Below are 19695 nucleotides of genomic sequence, written 5' to 3'. Positions count from 1 at the left end.
CCTAGCCCCATCCCCCTTCTTTTGAGTGCACTTTTAGTAGTGCACCAAGGAAGGCTAGACTTCAGATTAAATATTTATTGTTATTTTAGGTCAGTGAGCAGAAACTATTCGATTTTCTTGAGCGATGGTTTTTATGTCAGGGTTGACATAATTTAAGCATTAAGTGTGACAGTGGGGTGTTGGCTTTATGACAAGTAAACTTGCCATCCCAACAGTAGGGGAACAATGAACAATCATGCAAGCATTGCCTTACTAATTATAACTCTATGAGCTTGTGGCTATATTTAGCATAAATTGGATTTGGTAATGCTACTGTAAATACATACCAGTGATGAGTCATTGTCTCTTACTTATTTCAACTATTGTGTCTATAATGTCCATTAGTGGAGTCTAACCACTGAGTTAATGTAGTGGGGCTGCAGCAGCCTGTCAACGATGTGTGTGGATGTGAGGGCATGTTTCTTATGGAATTCTATTAGCTATAGCTGTAAACACAGCACTGAGCTAGAGTGTTATTCCCCAGCAGAGACCTGCACAGGGATCAAACTGAATAGGAACATTCCCCTCCTCTCTTCTACTTCCTTCTCACCATCCTCTCATCCACCCCACTCACAGATCCTCTACATCTCTCACTGTTCCAGATTCCAAGTGTGCCTTACAAAGGTACACTAATGGTCAAAAGTTTGGGTCACTTAGCAATTCCCTTGGTTTTGAAAGAAAAGCACACTTTTAAAAAAAAAATTAAAATTCAAATAACATTGAATTGATCAAAAATCAAAAAACAACTATCTTCTGAAACTCATAAGACTATTGTTGTTCTACTTAAAAAAAAATCCATATCTGAGACCGGCCAATAAAAGGAAGAGATTAAGATGGGCCAAAGATCTCACCAGAGCTACATGTTATTGAGCTGTTGTGGGAGTAGCTTGACCTTATGGTTCATAAAAAGTGCCCATCAAGCCAATCCAACTTTTGGGAGGTGCTTCAAGAAGCATGGGGTGAAATTTCCTCAGATTACCTCAACAAATTGACAGCTAGAACGCCAAAGGTCTGCAAGGCTATACTTGCTGCAAAGGGAGGATTTTTTCACGAAAGCAAAATTTGAAGAACAAAATTCTTATTTCAAGCAAAAATCATTATTTCTAACCTTGTCAATGTCTTGACCATATTTTCTGCTAAATGTTTTCATGGTAAATGTGAAATTTTCTGGGTAGCCCCAGACTTCTCACTGGCAGTGTACATCTTTGCATGCATGCCAAAACACACATGAACACCCATTCAAATGTGCACACGCACACACAGGCACACACATGCAGACATGCGCGCACACACACACACACACACACACACACAGTTAGATATGATGACATGTATCCCCAACTGAATATGCTCAATAGGAAAATTGTCCAACCCTGTGTGATTTAGTGGGTGAGGGGAGCCCCTCTGTTTCAGCCTTGGTATCCACTCGATGTAATGCAGTAAGTGAATGTCATCTGACAAGATAGTGTCACAGAGCTGTGGAGATTACTTAGGGCCAGATCGAGAGTTTGCATTAGTGAAATTACCTGCATGCAGTTCATGCCAGGTTGCTAAATTCTCCAGCAAAGTTCTCAACGTGTCAACGTAAACACAGTCAAGGACAACCCGGAAACACGACAGAGTGCTTTGTGACTTTGTGTACGTTGACAGTAAACGTGCGCTGAAAGCTCCGGCATTCAGCACGAGGGGAAATCCGTGGCATGCATGCATGCACACACTGATTCAACCCTAAGAGCAACAGTTGTATTTAAACATGTGTAAGGAGCAATTATGTGTAGCCAATCCACCTACTGGCTTATGTTGGGAGGTGGGAAGAAACCTAGACAAAATCTACACAAGGAGAACATGCACTTAATCTCCACACAGAAAATATCCTAAGCTCAGGATCAAACCCAGGAATCCTGGAGCTTTGAGGTGGCAACACTTTGGAGTGCTCTTTCGAGACCAATGTAGCTTTAATACAATGTTTAGATTGGAGACCAGTTTACTTTTTCAACATCCACAGTGACTCTGTAAGCAGTCATTAAGGCTGAGACGAATGAAACAGTTTGCTTTTGCTTTGTGTATATGCTCATATTAGGTAGGGACGTGTGTGTTTCGGGTCATGACAGCGGGCCAGTGTTTGAAGAACAGCCATCCAGCCTCATTTACCCAGAGGGGCTGCCTGAGGGCAAAGTGACACTGAATTGCCAGGCAAGAGCCAGTCCTGCAGCCTCCTACAGGTAACACAGCTTTCATTTACTATGTAGCACAGCTAAAATGCCAAATAACAGATATGATTATATTAATCTACCATTGAAACTATGTACTTTTTTAAGACCTTGTTTATGCTCGTGTTTGTGATTCTGCTCAGGTGGCGTGTTAATGGAACAGATGTGGCAATAGGAGACGACTCTCACTACACTCTGGTGGCAGGGAACCTGGTGATCAATAATCCCCAACTTGGCCATGATGCTGGCTCATACCAATGCCTTGCCATTAACCGCTGTGGCACCATTGTTAGCCGAGCAGCTAACCTTAAATTTGGCTGTGAGTTTGAATCAGACCTCTGATAAAGACCTCCTTAAGGATTCTTTGGTTGCCTCTCTGAGGGAACCCTAATGACTCTATATAGAACCCCACAACAGAATATTTCCCTATCTAAGAGACTTTTCAGTAGACCTCTTTTGGAAGCTAAAAAGCCTTAATTATCCAATGAACCTATAAAACCCCTTTTCCTAAGAGTGTATTAGCCTATGAAATTATGAAAGCCCTTGTGAAATCTTAATCATCTGGTTCTGTTCATTATTTAGAAATGGATTTGATAGTTTGATTTTCCAATATAAAACAATTCTATGCAATCCCAATACAATACAATACATTTCTAAAAAAACAAAACAAAAAAAAAAACAATATATTATTTTAAACCAACAAACCCCACACACCCATTTGTGTGTCCAGACAAGAATTTCTCCATCTCATATCTACACACCTTTTCCTATTTGTTTTACTGTAGTTATTATATAATTGATAGTGAATAATATAGTTACAGATGAGTAATTTATTAGCAACATAAATATATTTAAGGAAATATAAATAAATCACCTCCTTGGAGATCCCCGTTATGGCAAATGTGCAAATCAGAGCTTGTTTTAATATAGCATGACTGGTCATTTTGAACACACTGATCACCCTGATACTTTCAAATAAGTAAAATGATAATCAGCAAAATTATCCTCATTATAGAAGCCAAATGCATCTGAAAACATATTGCTATTATTTCAATTTTAGTAAATATATATAGAGAGAATTATTTTGGGCTGCAGGATTATCCAAGAACAATAATGAAATTTACTTACTGCAACATTAACTCATGACCCAACAAGTTGGCAGTTTAATGTTGGCTCAGACTGGCTTATTGTCTCTTATAGATCTCCACGATTTCCCCTCAGAGAGCAGGAGTCCTCAGACTGTTTATGAGGGAGTTGGGACTTTTCTGGCTTGCCAGCCTCCAGCTCACTACCCAGGTAAGTTGCCGAAACGAAACAAGAATTTGTCCATTCTCAAAAGTGAAGAGAATTAAGTGAAAATGGCATTTTGTGTCTTCTTTCTCCCTAGCTCTCTCCTATCGCTGGATCCTCAATGACTTCCCTAGCTTTGTCCAGCCAGATGGGGGAAGGTGGTTTGTGTCCCAGGTGACAGGCAACTTGTACCTGTCTAACGCCAGAGCCAATGACACTGGCAACTACTTCTGCCTCACTACCATTAACATGGACATTACCACTAAGAGCACATTCAGCAAAGCCATTCAGCTCACAGTGCAGTCTGACGGTCAGCACTATTTCTCTGCTTTACCAGCACAAGTGTCTGTAGCATCACATTATACTGTACTCTAACCAGACTATGCTCTAACCATGTTAAAGTTCAAACCTGCTTTCTTGAAAAACAAAAAAATTTCTTCAAAGCAATATTTCTTCAAATGTTAAAGTGGCATAATTTTTCTTAAGGTTTTTTTTGTTTGTTTGTTTGTTTGCTTTTTTTTTGCAAAACATGTAGAAAAATGATCAGATTTCTAACAAACAATATTTCATAACCCTGGACCCACTACAGCAGATGCACTTGCTTTCCCTTCTGTGCAGTCATAATTTTCACCAAACATGCTGGTGTTATGTATGGCCAAAAAAGTTTGATTTTGAAAGTGAAGTCTGAAGTTCAGGAAACAATGGCATTTCTGGGAAAATATCTATTTTTTAAGAAAGACAATTTGTACGTTAATTTTTAACTTTGTATTTTAATTATTCTTTAGGGTTGTCAGTAATTTTCAACACATTAGTTTTTGATTAAAATAAAATACTACTTAAAAAATCATTTTGTTAAAAAAAGTCAATAATTTCACTCAATTATTTGAGTGAAAACTTAGTTAAAATTGAAAGTGAAAATTACAATAATTGCAATAGTTTTTATTATTTTTCTCCAGGGTGCCAGTAATTCTGGTGTTGACTGTAGATCAGTGCTCATCTATGACCAGTCTCATTTCTGTCCACTAATGATCATTCCACTAATGATCTGTGTATCTAGCTCTTTTAGCATTTTTGTTGTTATTTTCTTTTCTCTAGGCTCCAACATTTGGAGGAGAGATGCTTTTAAAAGTGTTTTACTGTAATATGTACTGGCTTCCTCCCCTCCATTCATTCATTCATTAAAATTTTTAGCTAACCCCAGGAAGTCAGCCCCGAACATCCGTGTGCGTTTTCCCTCTGAGACGTACGCCTTGGCAGGTCACACCACACAATTGGAGTGCTTTGCCTATGGAAAGTAAGTAGTTTGGCCCACATATGGTACATCTTTGACTGATTCACTATTGCTGTACATGCTGTAAACATTATGCTTTAAAGCCGAATTTTAAACCGCATTATAAATGTCATCCTTTTTATCTGCCATTTTGTCTAATTATTTATCTACCTCTCTCTAAGTCCTACACCTAAGTTGCGCTGGAGGAAAGTGGATGGTGTTTTACCCTCCAAGGTTGGAGCTAGTGCAGATAGCCCCATCCTGACCATTCCTGACCTAAGCTTTGATGATGAGGGCATGTATGAATGTGAGGCTTACAGCTCAGAGGGACGGGCTACGCACCAGGGTCGCATCTCGGTCCAAGGTAGAACATGAATTCTTCAAATTTAAATGATCCTAAATTGTGCTATTTGCATGTAATGTTGCTGCTAGTATATATATATATATATATATATATATATATATGTATGTTTTAAGCCCAAGTAAACAATTGAAGAAAGTGTTGAAAATTAGCTTTATTAATGAGTAACTACTTATTATGAATAAGATGGTAATAGTTTTATAGAGATGCATGACAAATCACTTGTTCTTTTTAACCCCTTCAACTTTCTTTCCTCACTCTCATTACTACTAGTCTTTTCCCATTGGTATCACTATTGTTGTCATACAGTTCACAGTAGGTATTCAGTAGTATGCTAGTAAGATGATAACAAGCTAGGAGTTTAGCTGGTTAATTAATATTAGTACCATTCATGTGTTATAATATGGTGCCAGGCTAACGGCTTACTGTTAAGGCAAGAAGGCCGAGAAGACAGGCTCTAGGCGCCTTGCCCGCATCTTGGCTAATATTTTAACATCCGCACATAACAAAGAAATAGGGCAATAGTGACTGCAGAGAAGGGGATTCTTGCCCTTCTTTAAGATGAGAGAAATGGTGGCCTGTTTTAAAGTAGGGGGGAGTATGCCAGATTGTAAGGATTCATGCAACATATTTAGCAGTGGGGGAGGTTTACCGGTGAACAGCTTAAAAAGGAAGTAGGAAGGCCATCAGGCCCTGCACATTTCCCATTCTGCATTGAGAGTAATGCACCTTTAATTAAAGGCTCATCCAGCCTAGAAGGTTTAGGGGCCTAAAAAATAGATTCAGGTAAGCCAATGATCCGAATGTCTTCGAGTCTGCTGCATCCCTCCAAATCCACTATTTTTGAGTTTGAGCAGCTCATTGTCTTTCTGCAAGCAGAGCAGGTGCCCTCAAGATGCTGAAGCCATTGGTCAACTAAAGTGGCATTAGCTTCCAGAGAGTCAATGGTTTGCCCGTCGTCAGTAATGGTGGAATGAATGCTATCCAGTGTAGAAGCAAGAGACTCGTTTGAGGATTTAAAATCAGCCGAAAGGGCCGATCTGTGTTCATCCAGCAGTGAGCTAATGTCGGCCATGGTTATGCTAGCCGTTGATGAAAACTCCTTATCTTTTTCTGTATGTTTCCTTTTAGCCTTGGACAAGGTAGGGTGTTCAATACAACTGTCTCGTGTACAGCAACTTGATTTCTGCTGGCAAGATCTATTGTCAAAAAAATCTCTGTGCCACCTAATGCATCCAGGCTCTCATCTATGCGTGGTAATGGGAAAGCCAAATGCCGATTTTCCACACAAAGACTCCCATCCATTTTGCGAACTAACACAATTGGTGAGGCTTAGGAACTGGGACTCTCATGTATGACACCTTTCTTAAGCACCTTGGAGATATTCTCCCTGACTTCTTCAAACTGGTTCGGCACTATGCATCTGTATGGCTGGGAGACTGGGGTATCATCAACCAAAGAGATCTCATGCTTTACTCTGTCTGTGTACCCAAGGTCTTCATCGCCTACTGAAAAAACAAATGCATACTCCTATAGGAGTAAACTTAGCTCTGCCTGTTGCTATGACATACCTCCTATCTGCAGTCTACTTAACAGTTCTCTTGTGTCACTGTCAGACTTTGGTCTAAACTCCTGATCACCAGTCACTTCTTCCTGCTTGGCAGACATGCACTGAAACCTCACTTCACAGGGGTTATTCTCAGCACACTGAAAATGGCTAAGTACAGCCAGCTGGGCCTTAGGGGGCAACCAAACATCCTCTGATGAAAAGTTTACCACCTAAACAGGAAACATGCGACTATGAGGTGACACTAAGGTGGGAACTGAAATCAAGCTACCAAAGCGAGGGCATGTTTACTGGCTCTAACAATAGCTAAGCATCACTGCCCATTGGTCTGCCCATTGTGTACTCTGGCATAAATTGTGGCTACAGAAGATGCAGGTACATGTATTTTGTGCTTGCCACCGACATTTTCTCAACTGGCTCCACCTCCTGTACTTGGTGTAAAGCTTCTCTCCACACTAAGCCTAGCTTCCCTCCTAAAGTGTTATCAAACTCAGACAGAACTAGCTATCGGCATCTTTGAGCAATATTCATACCTATAATGCCAGGGGGAGTCTAGTCTGTCTCTGCTACATCTCCATCATGGACTATCAGGAACCTACACTCGGGTATGGTTTACCCCATAATTTGGATGTCTAATTCGACATACCCAAGTTACAGCAAAGATAACTCATTGGCTGCTGTTATCTTGAGCCACTTGGATGTACAGTGTATGTCCTGGTCATTACCATGGAGGTGCTCCCTAAAGAAACTCTCGGTAAGCCTGCTCACTTAAATCCCAGTGTCTAACAAACAATGAACAGGTTCACCACCAATGTGAATATTTACCTCTGGACATGTGCCTACTGCATGCTTGATAAATCTTTCTTTGGTCAACGGTCTGCTTTTTGAGCCTTCGGACTTACCTTGCATTGCTTGGCTTGCTGCAATGGAGGGACCTCCGTTACTCTGTTCTGTAGATGCTGACCACATGGTGCCATGCACTGTCGAGCTAAGTGTCCCACCCCCGCATCTTAGGCAAATGGGTTGACCATCGTCATTGTACTGTGAGTTAAACTTATGCTTGGTGTTCTTGTCAGGAATAACACAGGCTTTCTGCATGGTAAGTTAACACACCACTTTAGTGAATTTGCCAATTGCTTGGCCCTGCTGAGTAATAATTTTAAAGTAACACAGTCACAAACAATCACAGTTAAAGCACAGGTTCACTCAAAGGTCTCAGTCTTTTTTGGCCTCCTTCGATGTGGGCAGCCCCCCAGCTTTGTAATGCCGGCACTCATCCACCCTCCCCACTCTCCACCACACACCCCCACCCCCAGGGTATATATAAAAGTAACTCTTTATATAGAAAATGGAGTTCATAAAGTAGAGGTCAGTAATTATATGAATCTGTGTGTGTAGCCCAACCGGAGTGGCTCCAGGTGATGAGCGATTCTGAGGTGGAAATCAGCTCAGAACTACACTGGAGTTGTGTGGCTGCAGGAAAACCAAGACCATTAATACACTGGCTTCGCAATGGACTACCTCTTAGCACACAGGTTAGTTTCAATGCAAAATATATCTGCACGTTAAATTTACATTTGCTTTTAACTCCTAGATACATTTAAGTAGAACTATTTAATTATTTTACTTATACATGTGGAGTGGTGATTTACTTATACCAGCAGAATAAAGCTCAGCTTGAGATTCAAAACACATCTCATATTATGTGTTATCACCAGAAAAACCCTCTGGCACCTGTGGCTATCAAAGCTTACACTGATACTGATGCAGTCAAAATGATTTATCTAAAGGAATTATCATGCCTGGAAAGCACTGAGGATTGACACTAGAGATCCATTTCTTATTGCTGACACTGTGTGGTGCACACTGAGACTTCTAGCAGGGTGATCAGTTACATATCTCCCTACAATAACGATAGTATAAATTTGTTTGAATGTCCTACTGTGAATTATTGAGTAGTTTGCCAAAACAAAAATTATTTGACTTCCTGCCTGTGTACAGGATCGTGTGGAGGTGAGCAGTGGTCACCTAAAAATCAGCAACTTGGCACTGGAGGATTCTGGAATGTACCAGTGTGTGGCTGAGAACAAACATGGCACCATCTACTTTAATGCAGAACTCCGAGTTCAAGGTGAGCAGAACTTCTGCGTCAGGGTTGCCAGGTCTGTCTGACGAAAACTACCTAAAAACTAGCACACTGGTCAGTAAAACCAATCTAGTTCCAAACCTCAAATTCCCTCATATACCTCTATCCCAAGTCCTCTATTAAACTCCAAAATCATGACATTGCTAAATATTGTGTATTACTTAAATTGCTCATTTAAAAGAATCAGTATTAAGCTCATGCAGATTTCATGCAGATTTCTGTAGTTCTTTTGTCAAGGTCTAATTACATACTTTACCCTGTCACAAATAAAGAATATGTACAATTTTAAACTCATATGCTTTTACCATAGTTACAAGTTAATATAGTTAACCTTATTTATACTGAACCACCATTCCATGTAATTCTCTACATTTTACTTGTAACCACAGCCCACATACACATGTATTACAGTTTATTTTTACATTTAATGTTTGCATTAAAAAAAGTTTGCTGTTAGGCTTGCATGGCACCAATATCATTTATTTGCATATGCAAAACATCCAACTCCTGAAGGGGAAAACCATGGACTTCGCAAACCTAGTCTGCAAATCTTCACTCTAAACCCACACAGTTTAATGTCATCTCACAATATTAACAAATGCGATGAATATTAATCTGCTTGTATTTTCTTATCCCTTGCTGTATCTATTACTAATCCTATTTTACCCATCCAATCACACCACAACCCTGATTGTAGTTGTATTTGTGGTTACATTTTCCTAGGAAAACTTCTCCTCCCTTTTCTCATACTTTGTGATTCCTCTCCCTCTCCTCTCATTTCCTCACCTCTCCTTCCCCCCTCTTTTGTTCTTTCCTCTTCATCGGTCCTGGTTCTCAGTCCAGGCTCCAGATTTTAGGCTGAACCCAGTGAGAAAGCTGGTCCCTGCTGCTCGTGGAGGCCAGGTGAAGATGGAGTGTAAACCACGCGCTGCTCCTAAACCCTCGCTCTTCTGGAGCCGTGGCACCGAGCTCCTCACCAACAGCAGCAGGTAACATGCCGTAATATCCTTCATTCTCCCATCTGTCTTTTGAGGAGAAAGTTAATAAATAGCATTTCAAGACATAACTTCAAGAAGACTCCAATGTTAGAATTACATTTGATTTCATCATATTTGGCAACATTTTTGTTTTTCACGAAAGGCCCAAATGGGCTTTACACTTTCATAGTTCAGTAAAAAAATAAAATGAAATGGTGAAATTATTTTTTTAAGTGTAGTAGTTAATCGGTTATGAAGCCTCAGCTCCAAGCTGTGTAGGTGAAAGAACAGAGGAGTAACATGATGAAACTGGATGCAGGATTACAGTCACACCAGATGGGGTTCTGTGGATCTATAACATCAGCCGTGCAGATGAAGGAAAGTACACTTGCTTTGCTGAGAATTACTTGGGCAAAGCCAACAGCACTGGCCATCTATCAGTCAGAGGTACACCCCCTACACTGACCTGCATGCCTTGATCTGTTCAACATGGTCCATTAAAAAAAAATTACTAAAACTGTAGTAATCACCAAAAATAAATAAAAGTCACTTTTCCAACATGCAACCTTAAAATGGTTGGGTCAGTTTCCCTAAAGGAATTGGCCCTCATTCACATCTGTTTACACACACACACACACACGCACACACACACACGCACACACACACACATGCGCGCGCACACACACACGCACACACACACGCACACACACACACACACACACACACACGCACACACACACGCTCATCTCATCAGGAAGATCCCTAAACATATTAAAGGGACTTGTATCTTGTATCAGAAAGATAATGCTAAGATCTATTGAATAGCTTTCAAATAAATTTCACAATTTCATAATTGCTTTTGCAGACATCCCTTTTAATTCACAAGCTTACATTCTACTTTGATGATTCTGGACTCACTTCTCTAATAACTCTTGACATTTTATCCCTTTACAAACAGATGCAACCAAGATTACATTGGCACCTTCCAATGCTGACATCAACCAGGGGGATAATGTCACCCTACAGTGTCACGCATCACATGATCCAACCATGGACCTCACCTTCACGTGGTCCCTCAATGGGGTTCTGCTAGACCTTGAGCAACCAAATGGACACTACCATCGTATGGATGGGGTAAATGCATTTTATTAACGTACTCACTTTTACCATGGTCATGAAAAAAATCATTGTGATGATGTTTATTTTGAGTTGAGCATTATTAGCTTTTGTATTCACGTATCTCAGCAGCCTTCAAAATGTCTTTTAATGGGATAGCCATCACAATGAAATTGGTTTTCATGTAACCCTTTTATGCTCTCCCAATTTTATGTGGTTGTGCTTAGTATTCATACTGTGAAACGCCCTTAAATTAATAAAATAATGCAATGAAGATGAAGAATTTTTATTTATATAGAGCCTTTCCAAAGCTCAAGGTCGCTTAATGCAATAATTATCATTCGGAAAACGCTAACTCTGTTTCCCTTGCTCATTATGCTATGCAGAAAGAAAGCATCGGTGACCTGGTCATCATGAACACCCAGCTGAGCCAAGCAGGCATCTACACATGTTCAGCGCAGACGGTTGTAGACAGTGCAGTGGCATCTGCCAAGCTGGTTGTTAGGGGTGAGTGAGTGAGTGAGTGAGTGAGTGTGTTTGTGTGTGTGTGTGTGTGTGTGTGTGTGTGTGTGTGTGTTTAACAGACCTAAGTTCAACAGACCTGAGGCAATGGCTGTTCTACCCTTAAGTCCATTTTACCATATGTTGTATCATATCTTGATAAAGATATTTTGTTTACTGTAGTAGAGTGTTATAAGAACCATCAGTCTTACATAGAGCCAAAAGAATATGAATAAAGGCATATGCTTCTGTTAAAGAATACACCTAAAAGTTCATGGAATTTTATACACCATAAAGCCCATGAAATAGTATATCGTTTTTACTCACCCTGTGAATGTGTTTAATCTAATGGGAGAAAAGTACATGGTGCCAGTAATTCTAACAGTGCTCTCTCTCTCTCTCTCTCTCTCTCTCTCTCTTTCTCAAATTTACTCCAGGCCCTCCGGGGCCCCCTGGAGGTTTGGTGGTTAAGAATGTGAATGAAACATCACTAGAGTTAAGGTGGAGTCGTGGCTATGACAACCACAGCCCCATTGGGAAATATGTCATCATGGGCCGCTCTGAGCACGCACATGACTGGAGGAGAATGAGGACAGGTAAAAGACACCACCTGTAATTAATTTGGGTTTTAAGTAAGTTAATTTTACTTGTGTGTTTACGTGTGTATTTGGCTCTTAGTTTAATTCTACTGAACATTAATAAAACATAGAAGACTTTTATGATCATAATGCAAAAACGAGGCATACAATGTGCAGCATTTGTATACATAGTATGGGTGTGGACATAGTTTGGTATCATATATTTTTTGGATGTTCACACGTGTGCATTTATTAGCATTTATTTTTCCAAAATCCCCAATGATGGAAATAAATTAAGAAGCTAAGTCATTTTAGTGATTTTGTTACTTATATGAGTTTTACTCTGTTTAATGACTACTGTACAAGTATTGTGACTCCATTACAACTGAGTTGTTTGTTCTTGTTTGTTAGGGATAAACTAATCTAATCGGTTATATGTAACTAGTATGAGATGAAATAAATAGTGTATGTCTTGTCAGGCTGCAAGATTGCGCTCTCCCAAGGGCGCAACAGGTGGGGTCACAATAAAGTCCTGAGCATATTGGCCAAGGTGCTGGAGGGGCTTAGACAGGTCATTAGTAGAGGTCGCCCTCCACCAGTGTGTCAGCACAAACAATTCATCAGAGAAGGTGGGGGCAACACCTGGGGGCAGGAATGAGAGGTGATCTTGGCAGGAAGCTCCAGTTCCTTAGAGAGATCACCAACACAAGTCTCCGCCCTGATATAGTGATGTGGTCCAGCAGGCACCAAAGGCAGTGCTCCCCATCGAGCTAAATGTGCCATGGGAAGTAGAAGCTGCCTTTGAGAGGAAAGGGCTGAAGTAATCAGATCTCGTTGCTGAGTGCAAGAAGGCTGGCTGGAGAACCATCATCTACCTGGTAGAAGAAGGATGTCGTGGCTTTGTTGCAACATCAACTGTTCGCCTATTGAGGGATATGTGAGTAACTGGAGCAAACCAGTGGAAGGCCTTGAAAGACCTGGCAGAAAAGGCCGAAAAGAGCAGTTTTTGTTTCTGGGTGAGGAGAAAGAAGTGTTGGAGTAGTAACACCTAACCCGAAGTCTAGTTGCAGGGGCTGGCAGGGAGATGTGCTCTGCAACCTGGAGACATTCTGGGATTAAAGCAATGAAATGTTGTTGAGTAGTGGTACCCGGCTGACAACCCTTCAGCTGACCTATGTCATATGTAACCAGTGGCACTGAGCATGCATTAACGGTGCCAGTGGGGCTTGTCACAGCCTTAGTCACTGGGAAGGTCTATATGGTGCTGGCTGTGTTAGGCAAACGTACCAGAGTGGTATTAGGAGTAACATTAGGAAACCATATAGAACCAGTGGCACTGAGCATACATTAACGGTGCCACTGGGGGTTGCTACAGCCTATGTCACTGGGGAGGCCTGTATGGCTTTGGTTGAATTAGGCATGTTGGCAAGGCTCAAGGACGAGTGGGGTAATCCTGTGGGCACTGCTTGACAGGCAGTAATGCTATAGCAGGTCAGCATCTACCTGTGGGATTAATATGTTCATAAAAACAGATTATAAGAAATAAAACTGCCTTTACTTTGCCCCTGTCCAGCATAACATTATCTATATTAACTGTGGACTAAAGTGGGATCCAAAATACTACTGCTCCAACAAATGTAATATGTCACACATATTGTGCCACCCATGTCAGTGAAGGAGAATCTGTCTCTGGCCATTAAAATATTAACTAGTCAAGAACAGAAGAAACTTACTCTTAACATGACCACATTTGAATACTTAAAACGAGTTAGTTAATTAAAATTATGCCTGCACATAATTAATAATAATGACCAGAATATTTAATACCACTTCCTGCTGGTCCCAGTTAGTGGTTTTTAATTTGCCATTCGGTCACACATTAACCAGATGTTTTTTTCTAATACTGTATGTTGTCCATCAAGAACCCGCTAATATTGAGGGCAATGCTGAATCTGCACATGTGATTGACTTACGACCCTGGATGGAATACCAATTCCAGGTCATTGCCAGCAACATTCTGGGTAGTGGGGAACCCAGCATGCCTTCACATACCATTCGCACCAAACAGGCAGGTCAGAGAAACTCTTTGAATCCAAAAAAAAAAATTTCTGTCTATGTCCATATATATTATTTATATTGGTATTTAGACAAATGTAAGTTATATTGGATATTTAATAATTTAATCAAGTAAAGCAATATACAATATATTATGCAATATATTAGTGAGCAGTACATGACTGTTAATGTACGTTCTTTCTGTGTGTGGTTGTGTCTCAGCACCAACAGTGGCACCTAGTGGTCTGGGCGGAGGAGGAGGAGACCGTAATGAGCTCATCATCACATGGACAGTGAGTTTACAGTGTTCTTACATACTTTCTGTTATGAGTTGTATTCATTTTGTTTCATGCATATATATGTACTAATCTTAGCAATACATTCCATCACTTTTGTGCATACAGTGATTGTATGATATTTCTTTCCTCAATGTGACATATAGCCCATGGCCAGAGAATATCAGAATGGTGATGGCTTTGGCTACATCTTGGCATTTAAGAAGTTGGAGGCACCAATATGGATGGTGGTGCGTGTTCCTAATGTGGAGTCTTCCCGCTATGTCTACAGTAACCAGAGTCTCACGCCATACTGCCCCTTTGAAGTTAAAATCAAAGCCTACAACAGGAAAGGCGAAGGCCCTTTCAGTCAGACAGCCACTGTGCACTCGGCTGAAGAGGGTAAGATGTGTAAAACTTAAGACAAAATGTGGCTGTAAAAGACAGTCAATTTTGAGAATGATACTGCACTGAATCATTGTCTAAAGCTATTCCATATATCATTATATTTTACATGACTAGTTGATTCCGCCATCACTAATTTAACTTAGAAGGGCTTAATAATTAACACAAAAAAGTGTCTTATAAAAGTATTTCAAGGTCAATGAACTGAAGACTTTTATCTCCTTCAGAGCCCACAGTGTCACCTCGCAAGATCAATGCATCAGCATTAACAGCTTTTGAGATCCAAGTCTCTTGGGAACCCATCCAGCATTTAAGCAGCAATGGCGTACTGCGTGGCTATGAGGTTTACTTCCTTATACTTCATATTCAATTATTAATGTCTAATAAACACCAACCATATCATTATCAGATAACACTCTTGACTATCAGTTAATTAACCTCATATTATAAATATTTGGAAATTAAGATGAAATTAAGTAGAAACTCCTACATGACCTGTGTCGTGGATTAGACTAGTTCAAAGGCTAGTGTATAATACTGTAAATAATTAATTTTTTTAAGGAACATAATGTTTAGTCTCTTGTCAAGTTATTACAAAGCCTAAAAAGTTGAATGTCTGTAATGGTCTATTAAAAAAGGTGACTAGGAGATTTTATCTGTGGAAAAAATAAAGTGAGAAGTGCTACATAGAGGAAGAGAAGTGCTACATAAAGGCCTTTATTATTGAAAAGAAATGGACAGAATAAGTACAATGGGACCACACAAGCTCCTTTTAATTATATTAAAACAGCATAAATGATTCTGAAAAACATAGCATTGTAAAACCTGAAATCTACATACAACACATTCTTATGTTTAATACTGTTGAGTCATCACTACATTCCTGAAGTGTCATATCTATGTAGATCCGATACTGGAGGCAGCATGAGAGGGAAGCTGCAGCAGACCGTGTGCGAACAGCTGGCCTGGAGAATACAGCACGGGTGACTGGATTAAGACCGAACACACTTTATCACATCACTGTTCTGGCCTATAACAGTGCTGGCACTGGGCCGCCCTCTCCACGCACAACCGTCATCACCAAGAAACCCCGTAAGAGTTTTTGGAATTATTGACATTACCAGGGGCTGGGTTGAAAGTGGAAGTGGATTCTGGGATTTTTGATCATAGTGATGCTGATGCTTAGTTGGGCTGGGCGATATGATAAAAATATCATATCACAATACTTGCAAACATTTCTACAATACACAATATGTATCACAATATATATGTTTGCTAAGCATCTCAAGGCAAAACAGTAGTGTTACAAAAAAAAAAACTGAAAGGTTTTGTCTGCAATGCCTATAAAGATAAGTTTAAAAATAATTTAAAACATTCTAAATATTGTAATAGTATTAATAAATTCAAATAAACAAATAAATAAATACATACATTTAGAACTTTTAAAGGTTCAACATAAAATTTCAAATCACCTGCTTTCAATCAGAGTTTGTCATTGCTACTGAAAAAAAGTTGGATAAAGATATCACAATACCCACGATGCATTGGTGCACTGCAACATAATTTATCACAGTATTGATATTATGTGATCATATTGCCAAACACAATAAAATGGAGCTACAGCATCTATGTTGTCTCATCTACCTGAATTAAAATTTGTATCATTTGGAGGTTCCAGTACCATTTATTTTAAATGCCTCTTTAATGTAGTCCATGTTTTTCATAGAAATGTGTATTTATTCATTTGACAAACAATTTTATACAAAGTAACTTACAAGTGAGGCATCAATAAAAAGCGTCTAGCTGTTCTAGTGCTGAAGATCTACCGATAAACCTGTTAAACCTACCAATTGACATATCTTTTCTTTACATTAAGAACAGTGTAAATGCTACAGTACTGATTAGTTGATTTGGATGTATTCTCATTTTCAGCCCCTAACCGTCCCCCAGGGAATATCTCGTGGAAGACGGATGGTTCATGGGTAACAGTGAGGTGGGATCATGTTAAATCTATGGACAATGAGTCTACAGTGCAGGGCTACAAAGTAAGTGGCACTCAGGGGTATGTACTCTATGGACTGGTTTCTCAGACATGGTTTAAATTAAAACAGAATTAGACCTTAATTTATAGTTAATCAATGTCGTAAAATTGTTGCAAATTAACTTAGGTTGCTTCCAGACTAAGAAGTTCTGAACTAAATTAAATTTAAACCAGCTGTGCTAGTGTGGATTTATGAGATGAGTGCAGGTTGCCTCTAAAACAGAGAATAGATCAAGAAAGAACTGCTAAAAGCATTTTATTATTATTATTATTATTATTATTATTATTAATATAATAATAATAATTAATTAAAGATGCTTTTAATCAAATAATTTCAAGAAAAATTGTACACGTCAACCACATAAATTTGACAAACCTGGACATAGTGTAAGTTTCTAATTAATTTCATGGTATGAGAACATATAAAAGAGCCATACAAGAATTTTCATCTTTATTTCCTTTTCCATGCCTCTGAGGTTAAATTTAAAGTGTTATTTATTCCTGGAGTAATTTGAATTTTTTAATTGGGAATTTAATTTTGTAATATTATGCTACTTCGGCCTAATGATTACTTTCCAGTTCAGTCTAATATTGTGATGATTGTGTAAGGCAAACAAAAAAAAGTCAAACAAATTATTTACTCTGGGCTTATATATATATTGTAAATAGGAGTGTTGTAATGAATGGACGGTTTGGATCCATGCATTGATTTAAATGGCAATGATTGGAATGAATTGAGGTGACAATCATACATTGATTATTATGGATTATTATGGATTATTATTGATTATAAATTGATTATTATTGAAAAATAACAGACAACTGGTGTGTAAAAAAAAAAATTATATTTTTAAACTTATGTGTTTAATATGTGTAATATATACAAAATAATTTGCTCATATATACTCAAAATAGTCATTCTATATATCATCATTCACAAATTAATAGTTGGCCTACGCTAGATTCTGATTTTGGTCTTATATCAATCTGAGGCTACTAAATCGAATCATATTGTACTGTAGCATGTTCAGTGATATCATCAAATATTGAATTGTTGCCTTAAGAATCAAAATCATATCATAATGTGTGGAAGCCTGAGGTTTACACCCCTTATGACTGGCACCTGATGCTCGATAGTGTTTCAAACTTCAATCTCTTTTATTGCATTGTACAGAGTCAGTTTTGACTTGTAATAAAAAGAGAGACTGCCTTTACTTAATTTACTGTGGTATACCACTGTGCAGCAGTTTTCCCAATGAACTTACATTAACCATTGGCTACCTGCTCCCAAACTATCTTAGCCTGGTGGTGATTTAAAATATTTTGCATAGGATGCACAAGCACTTCTGGTTTGCCTTTCATAAAAACTCTTGTTGCTGTTTTAAAATATTTTGTTTAGCTATTGCACCTAGACCAGCTGGTTAAAAGGTACAAGACATATAATTGGCTGAGAAGATACCAGTTAAGCTACCTATTTATATTCTCCTTGATTTTATAGGTTCTATACAAGCATGAGGGGCAGTCAGCTCTAAAGGTGTTAGACAAAGGCAAGACATCAGTTAATCTTCCACTACCCAAAGATAATGGCTACGTGGTCCTGGAAATCCGATCTTGGGGAGAGGGAGGTGATGGGGCAGCTCACGAGATCATAGTGTCTCGAGATTCAGGTATGTTGCCTGTCATATGCAGAATAACAGAAAGGACATTTTCAGTAGTCTTAAGCAGCAAATCTTTAAAAGGATGCAATATTTAATCATAATTTTTGGATTCCAAACAAGAAAAACATTTGTTTAAATGGGAGATGAGAAGACCTAATTTTGTTTTTGTTTGTTCTACAGGAACTGGGATGATGGTTCAGAAAAACAGTGTGGAAATCCCCAGATCCTTCAGCACATTATTTTTTCTCTGGCATGCTATGGTTCTTACTGTGACTGGCTTGTCTGTGCTGTGATCAGCCAGTGCAAAGGTTCTTTCCCAGTAATACCCCACAGATATTGGCTGGGTACTCCCCAGGTGGGGTGCGACTTTAGGCAGTGGGGTTTCCGAGTAGGGAGGTTAGGGTGGTTGGGGGAGGGTGAGTGCCTGGGGTTTTCGTAATAAATATGACAAACAGTATTTGTTTTACTCTTTTGTATAAAAAAATGATTTTTAACAAGAACAACTTGTGTTGTAAACCTTGCCTTGTGTGCAAAATCATTAAATTTCTTGATTGCCTGGAATCGGTCAGTGACATTTCAGCTGGTACTGGGTTTTCAATTTTAGTCATCATTATACATAGGTAATAACAGGCACATAGATTTCAACAGGTCAAGATCAATATACTTGGTGCTTTACACACAATGGGTCTCATTTGTCAATTCTTCAGTGAAGTTGTGTGTAAATATTTTCATAAGGCAAACTGAACTAAGTGAGTGTTATAGGAAGCCCACTACTATAGATGGCCCACTAGGGATTATACAGCACATTGCATCTTGAGACATACCAGATTGGTCATTTATTGGGCCTTACTGTCTCTAATAAAGTATTGTATACCATTAAAAATAGATGTTGTGGAAAACAGAACCAGCATGTATATAAAGTTTTTGCAGCCCATCCTCCTTTTATTACAGCAGCATTCTTAATTGACTGACTGGTTTTATTTGTCTTAATTTATGTATTTATATTGGCTTGCTTTTTTTTCATATTCAATATTTCTTTAGTTGATGCCATTAATATAAAATGACTGGGTTTCACAAAATGTATTACATTTGTGTGTAATTGAAATACAAAAGTTATTTAACCTTTACAGCATAATCTGTATATAAAAGTGCAGTAACTTGTCGTGTTTTATATGATTTGAAGCTAATCAACTGAGATTTACATTA

General features: G+C 38.9%; 1 protein-coding gene across 1 annotated transcript in view; it reads left to right on the top strand.

The window, feature by feature from the left end:
* The window catches only part of cntn2 (contactin 2), a 38768-nt gene extending 19739 nt beyond the window's left edge, over positions 1 to 19029 (top strand). The window contains exons 3-23 of the mRNA XM_053652996.1: positions 2120 to 2261; positions 2393 to 2568; positions 3450 to 3545; positions 3637 to 3849; positions 4731 to 4833; positions 4992 to 5173; positions 8136 to 8272; positions 8739 to 8868; positions 9722 to 9872; positions 10180 to 10307; positions 10819 to 10994; positions 11363 to 11483; positions 11915 to 12073; positions 13978 to 14127; positions 14333 to 14403; positions 14553 to 14787; positions 15018 to 15133; positions 15696 to 15882; positions 16723 to 16835; positions 18330 to 18498; positions 18670 to 19029. Coding sequence (XP_053508971.1) covers positions 2120 to 2261; positions 2393 to 2568; positions 3450 to 3545; positions 3637 to 3849; positions 4731 to 4833; positions 4992 to 5173; positions 8136 to 8272; positions 8739 to 8868; positions 9722 to 9872; positions 10180 to 10307; positions 10819 to 10994; positions 11363 to 11483; positions 11915 to 12073; positions 13978 to 14127; positions 14333 to 14403; positions 14553 to 14787; positions 15018 to 15133; positions 15696 to 15882; positions 16723 to 16835; positions 18330 to 18498; positions 18670 to 18782 — 3068 coding nt within the window. The 3' untranslated portion in view covers positions 18783 to 19029. The remainder of the gene's footprint in view (positions 1 to 2119; positions 2262 to 2392; positions 2569 to 3449; positions 3546 to 3636; positions 3850 to 4730; positions 4834 to 4991; positions 5174 to 8135; positions 8273 to 8738; positions 8869 to 9721; positions 9873 to 10179; positions 10308 to 10818; positions 10995 to 11362; positions 11484 to 11914; positions 12074 to 13977; positions 14128 to 14332; positions 14404 to 14552; positions 14788 to 15017; positions 15134 to 15695; positions 15883 to 16722; positions 16836 to 18329; positions 18499 to 18669) is intronic.
* Positions 19030 to 19695: the final 666 nt, after the last annotated feature.

The sequence above is a fragment of the Ictalurus furcatus genome, chromosome 21, assembly GCF_023375685.1.
Source record: "Ictalurus furcatus strain D&B chromosome 21, Billie_1.0, whole genome shotgun sequence".
Lineage (NCBI taxonomy): Eukaryota > Metazoa > Chordata > Actinopteri > Siluriformes > Ictaluridae > Ictalurus > Ictalurus furcatus.
Note: the sequence above shows the minus strand (reverse complement) of the source record. Positions and strands in the feature narration are given on the sequence as shown.